This window comes from Bidens hawaiensis, unplaced genomic scaffold, assembly GCF_021521415.1.
Source record: "Bidens hawaiensis isolate Kalapana, Puna unplaced genomic scaffold, B.hawaiensis_p1.1 tig00009445_1, whole genome shotgun sequence".
In the NCBI taxonomy this organism is placed as follows: domain Eukaryota; kingdom Viridiplantae; phylum Streptophyta; class Magnoliopsida; order Asterales; family Asteraceae; genus Bidens; species Bidens hawaiensis.
In genome coordinates, this window is record NW_027491700.1 from 222,947 (window position 1) to 234,933 (window position 11,987).

At 39.6% G+C, this 11,987-nt stretch overlaps 1 protein-coding gene across 2 annotated transcripts; it reads right to left on the reverse strand.

The window, feature by feature from the left end:
• Nucleotides 1-7,046, reverse strand: LOC143532451 (BES1/BZR1 homolog protein 4-like). 2 transcript variants are annotated; one of them, XM_077027491.1, is made up of 3 exons: nt 6,828-7,046; nt 397-1,040; nt 135-314 (listed from the first exon to the last, which is right to left on the reverse strand). In XM_077027491.1, exons 1-3 carry the CDS (start codon nt 7,041-7,043, stop codon nt 311-313), a joined length of 864 nt encoding a protein of 287 aa, XP_076883606.1. In that variant the 5' UTR covers nt 7,044-7,046; the 3' UTR covers nt 135-310. The 2 variants fall into 2 exon arrangements, with proteins under 2 accessions (XP_076883605.1, XP_076883606.1); XM_077027490.1 differs by having other exon boundaries at nt 1-1,040.
• Between the last annotated feature and the right edge of the window lie 4,941 nt (nt 7,047-11,987).

Sequence of the window (11,987 nt, forward strand, 5' to 3'; positions counted from 1 at the left end):
TCGGTTTTGTTACTTAAGTGTTCGTTCTAAAAGTCTAAAACAAATCATTTGAAGATGGACCCGTTTGGGTCGGAATCATTTTGAACTGAACAAAATTGATACATTTTTAAAACATTTTAAAACAGCCTGTTTTGACATGTTACCTGGCCCAAGTAGCGCGCTTTGGCACGCTTAATTTAATTATACATAATGAGCTGCATGGATTATAATATAGTGATTTGGACAAACATATTTCAAATAACTTAAAGAAAGGAACAATGTCACAAACTTGCTTTGATCCATCCTCCAACCACCATGAGGCCATTCCATTTTACCTGTAACAAGCTAAACTTCATATACATGTATACTTTTCGAAAATTTATTAATATCATTTTAAAAAGAATAGTTACAACATACCGAGTTTTTGAGTTTCCAAGAGTGAGCTCAAGATCATCGTTCCCGCAAACCTCATGAATTATTTCTCCTTCCCAAGGCTTCACCTTACCAAAAGCAAAGTCATCGGTCACCACTTCCGCCATGGGAATGTCAGCATTGTTATCAAAGCCGGAAGGGATTGCAGGAGAACAAGTCCCACTTTGACCGGGTGTCCACATCCGTGAGCCACCATGAGACAAGCCCGTTTCCTTGAACCCAAATGGGTTAGTCGCTACAAGGCTAAAAGTTGGTGACGTTGGACGAATGCCAGTGAACCATTCGGAAGAGGGTGCGCCCCAAATAGCGTTGGTTTTGAGTCGGGTAGGTGACCGAGCCGTTGGGGAGCTCATGGGTGAGGTCACGGGTGCGCTAATGGACCCGGTGTGGATGTAAAGATGGGGGAGTTTGGTTGAGTGTGATGATGAGGATGATGAAGAGAGGTTCTTGAGCCATGGGATGAGTGAGTCAGGGTGGGTGTTGGGTGCATATGAGGAGGATGGGCTTGCAATTGAAGAGGATGGTGGGCTTGGGTGATAGGAAGCATATGGGCTGGGCTGGTAGGATGATGAACATGGGCTTACTGATGCTGATCCACCAATGTCCATTCTTTCTATGGGCTTGCATCCCTATAGATGTTGAAAGAAGATTTTAAAGTTTGATGGTGTTTTATTTTTGTAAGAGTGGATTAATTAATATTGAAAAGTTAGGTAAATAATATACATTAGAATGGCACAAAATGATTTGTTCTTAATGACTACACCCAAATTGTTTTTTTTTATGACTACACCCAAATTGTTTTTTTTTAATGATTACACCATTTTATACAGAGAACTATAAAAATTATATTGACGCGATAAAAATTTGTAATCATAAGAAAATTTTATGTATATGTAGTTTAATCAAATTATAAATAATATACTCCAATATAAATATCTATGGATAGAGGTGCAAATACGAGTTAACCGGTTTCTAGGCTATGATTGATAAACCTGGGGTGGTCCTTAGCTTGGGCCAAGTCGGTCCTCGGCCCGAGCTTCTTCACTTGGTAGTAAAAAAATTGAAAAAAAAAAGTTATATATATTGAGTCTATCTCATCCAAATTATTTGTTTAAGATTCTTCAGCCCACCCAGATTATTGTTCACAATCCGGCACTGTTGATAACCTAGCTGGTTATTGGTCAACTTGGCCAAAACTAGTTATCGCAAATCCCCGTTAGGTTACTAGTTGGCTTTTTTTTTAAAGAATTCAATTAAATACTAATATATAAAATAAACTCAATTTATTTATATTTTACATATTAACATACATGCACACAAACATACATACATATGGATACATACATACGCACACATACCATACGCACACATACCATGCCTGCATACACATACATGTACATCATAACCAGTTATTAACTACCAAAATAGTGAATTTTGGTTAACTGGTTTCTTCGTCAAATGTCAAACCGGTTACAAACCTATGGTTTGTATGGGTTACAAACCGGTTTTGGGGTCAACTTTTTTGATTGTTTTGCACCTCTATCTACGGATTTGGTATGTTAATTCAAGATCTATAAATTTAGTGTGTGTGATCTTGGTACTATGCAATTGACTTCAACAACTATAAGATAACTAAGAGTCATTAATATTGAAAAGTTAGGTAAATAAATATACATTGAGAATGGCACAAAATGTATTATCTTAATGACTACACTCAAAATGTATTTTGATGATAACACTTTTTATATAGAGAACTAAAAATATTATATTAGCATGATAAAAATTTGTGATCATGAGAAAAATTTATGTATATGCAGTTTAATCAAATTATAAATAATATTCCCCAATATAAAATCTATGGATAGAGGTGCAAATACTAGTTAACCGGTTTTTTTTGGCTATGATTGATAACCAAGGGTGGTCTTAGGTTGGGCCAAGTCGGTCCTCAGCCCCTAGTTTTTTCGCTAAGTAGTGTATTTTTTTTTCAAAAAAATAAATAAATAATTTGTATGTGTTCAAGACGCCTAGATTATTTGCTCAAGATCCGCACTATTGATAACCGAACCGGTTATTGGTCAACTTGGTTAAAACCAGTTATTGCAAATCCTCGTTAGGTTACTACGCATACCATACATACACACAGGTTTGTATCGGTTACAAACCGGTTTTTGGGTTTACTGTTTCGATTGTTTTGCATCAATATCTACGGATTTGGTATGTTAATTCTGGATCTACAGATTTAGTGTGTGTGACCATGGTACTATGTAACTGACTTCAACATCTAGAAGATAGCCAGGAATTTATTATTCTCTAAGATGAACTTGAGTTCCTTTAGGCTGAGGGGTGTGGGGGGCTTTAACGGGGGCGCGAGTGGGGGCTCCAGCCAATAATATTGTGACGTGTGGCAGAGAGAGAAACTGGATAAGGGGGGTGTTGGAGCCCCTGGCCCTGGTGTGGAGGGGCTCCAGCAGGGGCTCCAGCGGATTTTTTTTTTATTTTTTTATAAATATATTCAAAAAACGTATTATTAAAAAAACTCATAAATTATTAAAAAAAACACACATTAAAAAAAACACATTAATATCTAAAAATAAAATAAAAATTAAAGTACTAAAAAAACATTATTCTTATTTTTCGGCTTGGTCTTCTTCGATCAACCTCTTTCGGATACGTTCCTTTTGCTTTTCCATCAGCATTTGATAGACCGGATTTAGGTTACTGAAGTCTCTTGTAAGGAAGTCCAAATCTCTCATTCGACTTTTTTCCTTTTTGTCATTAGAGACATCGGTTGGTCTGGTGACGACCATAAATCGTCGTCAATATAATCTGAATCTAGGTTTGGGTACCAATTTCCAGACATTTTTGGGTATTATATAGGAGTTTGGGATATTATATAAGGGTTTGTAAGGTGAAATTGTGTTTTGATATGGTTGAAATGGGAGTAATTTGGGGTATTATATAGAGGTTTTAAGGTTTTTTTTTTTTTAAAATAATGAGCTCCAACGGCTCTTTCTCTCGAACTCAACGGCTCTTTCTCTCTCATCTCCCGCGACCACACTCACGCCTGCCTGGGGGCTCGCGCTCGCGCCCCGTTCGCGCCCCGTTTCGCGCCCCGGTGGTGTGGGGTTAGCGCCTGGGGGCGCGAGCGGAGGGGCTCTCGCGCCCAGGTTAGCGCCCCACACCCCTCAGCCTTAGGCTGAGGGGTGTGGGGGGCTCTAACGGGGGCGCGAGTGGGCTCCAGCCAATAATATTGTGACGTGTGGCAGAGAGAAAAACTGGATAAGGGGGTGTTGGAGCCCCCGCTGGAGCCCCTGGCCCTGGTGTGGAGGGGCTCCAGCGGATTTTTTTTTTTATTTTTTTATAAATATATTCAAAAAACGTATTATTAAAAAAACTCATAAATTATTAAAAAAAACACACATTAAAAAAAAACACATTAATATCTAAAAATAAAATAAAAATTAAAGTACTAAAAAAACATTATTCTTATTCTTCGGCTTGGTCTTCTTCGATCAACCTCTTTCGGATACGTTCCTTTTGCTTTTCCATCAGCATTTGATCGACCGGATTTAGGTTACTGAAGTCTCTTGTAAGGAAGTCCAAATCTCTCATTCGACTTTTTTCCTTTTTGTCATTAGAGACATCGGTTGGTCTGGTGACGACCATAACTCGTCGTCAATATAATCTGAATCTAGGTTTGGGTACCAATTTCCAGACATTTTTGGGTATTATATAGGAGTTTGGGATATTATATAAGGGTTTGTAAGGTGAAATTGTGTTTTGATATGGTTGAAATGGGAGTAATTTGGGGTATTATATAGAGGTTTTAAGGTTTTTTTTTTAAAAATAATGAGCTCCAACGGCTCTTTCTCTCGAGCTCAACGGCTCTTTCTCTCTCTTCTCCCGCGACCACACTCACACCTGCCTGGGGGCTCGCGCTCGCGCCCCGTTCGCGCCCCGTTTCGCGCCCCGGTGGTGTGGGGTTAGCGCCTGGGGGCGCTAGCGGAGGGGCTCTCGCGCCCAGGTTAGCGCCCCACACCCCTCAGCCTTATGAAAGTGGAAACATGAAAATAGCCATTGATTGATATTGGACTTTATAGAGTGAGTACAACCACTACCATTATCGGATGACACCCTAAATTATGAAACTTTGTCCTATCATATCAATAATACCACACTAGAACCTAAAAACTACTACTCATCATATATAAAATTTATAACATAAGTTAAAATTTGTTCTCTTATTTAAATTATTAAAGTCTCTTCCTTTCTTCTTCACTTATATTGTACATCATATATGTTACATATTATATACAGTATAATTTATTAAGAGGTACAAATAATAGAAGAAACAGTGTTTTGGATTGAACATTTGAGGTCTGATGGGAAAAATGAGCTTTTATGAACATAGAATTCAATTATTTTACAGTCTTGGTACACATGCCTACTGAAAAAGGACCTGTGTGAAAAATTAAAGCAAAAGACCCAGAAAAAGAAGTTGCTATTGTTTATCCATTTTATTTCGTATAATAATATATATATTATCAAAATTATTTTAACAGTGAACCCAAAAATACAAATGACATAAATACTCTTTCGGTAGAACTTGTAAAAGAAAAATTCCCTAAAATTTCCATTTGACCCCACATAATCAATAAAATGTCCAACAGATTTAAAAACCGCGAACATATCCATCCAAGTATTGTCGACCTGGTCATGTTAGACGACGGTGTTTCCGAATTCCAACCAATCACACGACGCCATGTGTAAAATATTTCGTATAATATATAGTATAAAAATATTTCATATAATATATATTATCAAAAATGTTTAAACAGTGGCACCAAAACTACAAATGACATAAATACCCTTTCGGTAGAGCTTCTGAAGGAAAATCCTAAAAGTGTCCATTTGACCCACACAATCAATAGAACGTTTAAAAAAATCCCGGAAATATCCATCCAAGTATCTTCGACCTGATCATGTTAGACAACAGTGTTTTCGACGCCATGTGTAAAATATTTGGTCAATCCGACCAGTTTCTTATAAACCCGACAATACTTACTACGAGTCCTAACCAAATTTTAATGTGATCCGACCAAACTTTACTAAATTTAATCTAATTTTTCACTATGGTTTGACATGTACAAGAGGGTGAGGGTTATTGTGGACATTTGTGGGTTCAAACTTCAAAAGGGTATTATGGGGATATTTCCTTTTATGAGAGGGTAATATGGTCTCTTTATAGGTTTTTTCACCACGGGCGAATCTTACCACGGAAGAAAAAAACAACGAAACAGTGTTCGCAGGATCTAACGTACGCCGGAGTGTGATCAACAGTCAGAAATAAAGTGATTTTATGATCTAAGCCTAACCGTCTGCTAAAATGCGCAGTGCATGCACACGTCACCATTTGCAACACGCGCCACCAATCGTTCGGCAGATCGAGACCGCACGGTGCGCATTGTCCAACCACTTCGTGGTGAAGACTGTCCCTCTGTACATGTTAGCACATACCGCGACAACGTGCTAAAATGCGCCACCGTTACCGTCACCATCACCGGTGAACAAGTTAACGTAAATTAGCTTTTATCAATTACGTGAAAATATGTAATAATGGTGAATCCAATACTGACTCGAGCATAGGAGGTGGTTTCAGAGACTCATGTACCACTTCTAACGAGTTTCTTCATGTTTTACCCTTTTATCACCCGAAAACATTAGGGATGAGCGTTTTCGGTACGGTACCAATACCGAATTTGGTACTGATTTGGTTTTAGTTTTCAGTATCGGTACAGTACCGGTATTTCCCGAATTTTACACAAAATACTACTGAACCGAACATTTCAGTACCGGTACCAAATATTTCAAATTATCAGAGCTCATCCCTGTATCCGAGTCATCCGACCTGGAACAGTTAACGGAAATTCAACCATACTAGGGACCGATGACGACGTGTTAAAATGCGCCGCCATCTCAACCGAGTTTAATTATGTAAGTTTTGTATATCAATTACGTGTTTAACTAATTTCGAAATCGTAACGAATTCGTAACAACTAACTGTAAATTTGATTACGAGCACAGGATTCATCCTCATCACCGGAGAACATTTACTCAGATCCGACCCGGAACAATTAACGGAGATTCATACTAGCACATTAGACAGTGCTAAAATGCGTCTCCGTCAGCGTTAACTGAGTTTAATTATGTAAGTTAGGCTTATCAATTACGTGAAATTGTAACGAACTCGTAACAAATTACCGTAAATTTGATTACGAGCAGTCCAACACATTGCTGGAGAACGCATTAGGAGTATTCTAATTTTGCAAAACTAAAACAGATTCATCTTTATCACCCAAGAACATTTACTCATATCCGACCCAGAACAAACAATTAACAGACATTCATTATCATACCTTACGATAAGTAGTGCCGTCCGGTTCGACAGTCCACCCGGCCTCATCAGCGAGTGCTTTGAGTACTTCATTATTATCACAATGCTTCGGGAGCTTGTAGTTACCGTACATTCTCAATCCTGTGAATATTTTCGCGGCAATTGCTCGCCTCCGCCTCTCTCGCCTCTTGTTATTCTCTCGTTCCTTCCACGTCGGCATCCGCGTTCCTGACGTCATCTTTCTAGCTCTATATTCACAAATAGTATATATAGATGGGTAATTGAGAGTGTGGATAATACATGTATTGTTAATACATTGCCGGAAATTGCGGTTTCCGGTCGAAAAAGAAATGAGAACTCGTGTGGTTTTTTTTGTATTTTTTATCGTAATTGTATAAAACCGAAAAAACTGACCCGAAAAAAGTAAATCAACTCGAAACAATCTAAGACGATCTGATTTTCTAGTTTTGTAAAAACCGAACTTTTTGCGTGTAATAAAAATAGTAAAATTCAACCTAGCCGAATTTATAGATTTTCATATTTTATTTTAGTTAATTAAGAATTTAATAAATATATAGCTCAAATATTTTAGCATCATACAATAATCAATTAATCAATTACTTTTTAATTAACAACATTCCAAAATTATTATTTTGGACCAATTGTTTTCTGACCCAAAATTTTTAAGCTAAGCTAAACCGAACTCAAACCAAAAATCGAAACAGAACAGTTTTAAAAATTACAAAACCAAAAGTTTCGGTTTTATGTTCGGATATGTCCTAAAACCGTACCGTGCACACCCAGACCACGATTTAAACAAAAAAGGACTTGATAAAGTGAATTTGCAATAAATTTATTGAAGAACAAAAGTTAAAAAAAATAAATCAGTAGTTACTTGATGATTAATGTGGCTTAGAATAAGCCGGAGAATATTGATCGGAATTTGAGAGAGAAAATGAGGAAATTATGAGTGAAAACTGTGGGCGTGTGAATAAGGGAGATTGGACTGTGACATGTAAGCTGTGAAGTGTTGTGTTTATTACACTTTCTGCTACTGGCTTGTGTTAAAAGAGTGTGGAATGACACTTGCTGCTAGAGTTGTTGGTGTTGGATAAAAACTAAAGTGCTTTGGATGCCACTTCATATGACCCACCACATAAAGTTTTCTAAACAATATATACATGTTTATATGTTATAATTTCTATGTATATACAAACATGTACATTTGCATGTGTAATATGTGTTTGTTTGTTAAATTGATGGACTATTACTACTAGAGTTGAAGTTATTTGTGTCTAGAATTAGTATTGATCATTTCATTTAGTAGTGATTCGGTTCATGACTCCTGTTTATTCAGTGACTCATTTCACTTTACTAGACAACATTATGTAGTGGCTCGTCAAGGCGGGTTGATTTGGAACCAAAAGTTCTTAAAGAATATATACATGCTTATATGTTAGAATGCATATACGAACATGTACATATACATGTGTAATATGTGTCTGTTTGTTAAAAGTGATGGATTATTACCACTAGAATTGAAGTTATTTGTGTGTAGAATTCCTTTTGATCATTTTATTTAGTGATTCTTCAGTGACTTGTCTCACTTTACTGACAACGTTATGTAGTGGCTCGTCAAGACGGTTTGATTTCGAACCAAAAGTGAGAAAAGCTATAAAATCATAGTTTGTTTGTTAAGTTTGAAAATCGAAATGAAAACTCTTAATGTGTGAAGTCGAAACAGTTTTTTAGAAAAGTATAAATCAAAGTACAAAGTACAAACATTTAAAAATTGGAAGTGTCGAAGCACGAAATGGAATCTGACCTGACCCATGACGGAGCTTCCACAGATTTCGAGATGAATGAACCGCATCCTGGTCTGCTGATCCTCTCCTCCGGCTGCTCGCGATCTGCAGTGGCGTTTTGGGGGTGTGGAGGTGACCGCTAAGAGATCTTCAAGATCTCTTGTTCACAGACACAAAAACTGGTGGTGGCACCTACTGAGCATGACCCCATGATAAGGAGGTGAAGACCTCCTTATATAGAGTCTCATGGCCACCATCATGATACCCTAATGGGCCTAGCCCAATTAGGGCTACCTCCACAAACCTCCTCAGCCCAATAACCAATGTATTAGCCCATATAATAAAACAAACCAAATATAATAAATTTAGGATTGTAAACCGGGTTTAATACCATACCCCTACAAGCCCCCCCAAGTCCAGCGTTGCTCCTGGGCGCGTAAGCGCTTAGGTGGAGACTTGGATAACGGGCTCAAGCGCGCTGTCGGCCCAGAGCCTGCTCATGCCGACCCCAACCAGCGCCTCCTCGCAAATTTTCTTCGCGGGGGATGGTTCGGCGGTCAGTTTCTTAACCCATGCGCCAGTTGGGTTCTTGAGGACACCCTCATCCGCAGGCGCAGAAGTGATAGAGCGCATGGTCATACGGATGGGGATCACACCGGCCTTAATGTAAAAAAACCTCTCAGACCAGTCATGAAGGCTCTTGAATGAAACAGTGGAGCACTTCACTTTCTGACTGCGAGGAATAAAAGAGATCCAATTGTCTTGGATCTTGGCCTTATAAAAATATTGAAAGCGCCGAGGAGTGGGTTCCTCGCGCTGGGATTTGCACATGAACTCAAAGTGAGTCACGCGCACGAGTCCAAACGGATGGACTTGGGATATGTGAATCCCATAGAACTTCAACAGTGCACCCACAAACCTTGTCATCGGGAGACGAAGGTTGCAGTGGGAGAAAAAGTGGCTATATAGGGATATATAGCCGGCAGGCGGGTCCGCCGCCGTTTGCCCGGACCTAGGCAACATGCAGCCAAACAGGGTGGGAAAGCCCTGAGAGGTGATCAGGTTGTCGAGATCTGCCTGCTTCAATTTGCAGGGGATTTCATTCCACCTTTTGGTGGCCTTGGTCCTCCCTACTTCCTCCGATGTGGTCTCAACAACCTTCTTCCCCTTCCCCTTTTGCTTCAATGTCGACATCACCACAGATTTCACACGGCGTCTTCGAGAGGCAACGGAGGTGATTGAAGGGCTAGACGAGTATGAACTATCAGACATACAACTGTAATAGCCGATAATCGAGGATTCGAATCGATGTAAACACTCAAATCAGAATGTGAAAGCAGAAATTTGAATTTTAGCAACAATGAAGATGAAGATAAAAATTTCCTAAGGGCCTGCTTTTATAGGCCCAGGAGAGAGAAATGAGGCAGCTGATCGGGTTTCACGCGCCCCCACTCGCAGGGGCAACCCAACGAAGGCGCGACACGTGTCCCTAACAGCTGTGTGAGGGGACAAAAAGATGTAACCGACCTGCCACGGAACAGAGACGCGCCCCCACTCGCAGGTACTAACCAATGCGAGTGCGACACGTGTTCAACACAGCTGTGTGAGGGGACGTGAAAGGCAACTGTAGCACCTCGAGCACACGAAACGTCTGACACGTTTACGGCGCACGTCATCACCAACCAACCACGTGTTTGGACCTTTCGTTTTCAACCAAATGGATAGAACTTCGCGCGACGATGGAAACAACCAAGAAAACGACAAAACCCCCTATAAAAGGACAATTCAGTGAGTCTAATATCTATCTTACCACGCTCGCGCAAGATAAGACACACATTAGACTGGGGGGGCTTGAAGAGGTATGTACCCGCCTCAACACCAAGCAAGGCGGGTCAACCCACAAGATAAAGACATTATGAAGGCACAAAGCCAAAACCCAGGCGCATTGCGCATACAAAACATGCTCAGGCATCATATGCTCGCGCATCACATACGCGCGCGGCGCATATCGCATGCTCTTGCACATCACATATGCTCGCGCGTCACATATGCGCGTGGCGCACCAGCGCGCGGCGCATATCACACGCTCGTGCATATCACACCTGCGCATGAAATATCTGCGCGTGAGAATAAAAAGAAGACTTCGCGCATTCTCAGGATGGGCGCATATCACACGTACACATAATCAACCTCGTCCTTATCCAAATCAGGATCAGGGCAACCTTGATTGTGCACGTCAGACACTCTTCTAGAAGGCATCTTTTTAAGGAGTAAGAATATGCTGATGTTGACAGCTGCCAAATGAAAGGTCGACAACTCAGCATGACACATGTGCTACCACATGATTTCAACCAACGAGAAAGCGCCAGGTGTCCCAGAGGACACGTGGCGCAGTGCGATTGGAGGAGGCCAACGAGGCTGAGCCCAGCCAGTGGAAACCCTAGCACTATAAATACAGCATCAACTCCACTTTGATGACACATTCATTCACACTCAATCATTGACAGTTACAAGCAGTGATATCACATTCAATCATATTGAATTGTATTCACTCACAGTCAGTTACAGAAAACACACAGTCACATAATCAAGAGTATTCAGCGATTCAGCAATACTATGGAGATTTCACTGACTCACATTTTATTATCTTCTCCACAAAGATACTGATTCTCACGCCGGAGGGTTACCCCAAAGAGGACCCCTCTGTCCCTTTCTGAGGGGTAAGTAACGGCGCTGTTCATTTTGTAGGTGGAAGAACACGGATTCAAAAGAACCATCGGTGAAACAGTTTAATCATACCCGAGGAAAGTAGATCTTCTACCAGTGAGTAGATCCACGTTTCTTCAGGAAGGTATGAAAATAAGTTATATTAAATTAAGGTTTTTTGTGAGCTGAAATTGAATATGTAGTTGATTTGTGACTTGTGAGATCAAAGTAACCTAAAGTTACCTGTGAGACAATCTTTAAAACTTTAAAGTTAGTAAATAGAACTTTACATGGTTGATGTTTTCAAAATAAACTCTTTACAATAACAAAGCTAGTGCTTTTAACTTATATTAAAGGTAAAGTGACAGCGACCTTGAGATTCAAACTTTTAATAATTGCAAGTTTTAGTTTTACAAATGGTCCCTTTGATAAATGAAATTACAAGTCAGAGACCTGGTTTACAAAACTACATCTTTAGCCTTCACTATCCATTCAATTGTAACACGTTTAGTTCTTAACACTTATATATGCTAAAAAGAATATGCTAAACTTTTTTACGAATTGAATATTGTACCCTTGCTATTTAAAAAAAACACGCATGGAAAATAAAAACCCAAGTTAATATAAATCCTAGCGGAAAACAGCCTGTCTCTCTCTCTCTATGTGTATAT

Bases quoted from the DNA above. Each gene is read 5' to 3' on its own strand.
- LOC143532451 (XM_077027490.1), bottom strand. From the start codon at position 7,043: ATGACGTCAGGAACGCGGATGCCGACGTGGAAGGAACGAGAGAATAAC. The intron at 1,041-6,827 runs GTATGATAATGA...CAACATCTATAG, and splicing joins ACGGCACTACTTATCGTAAG to GGATGCAAGCCCATAGAAAG.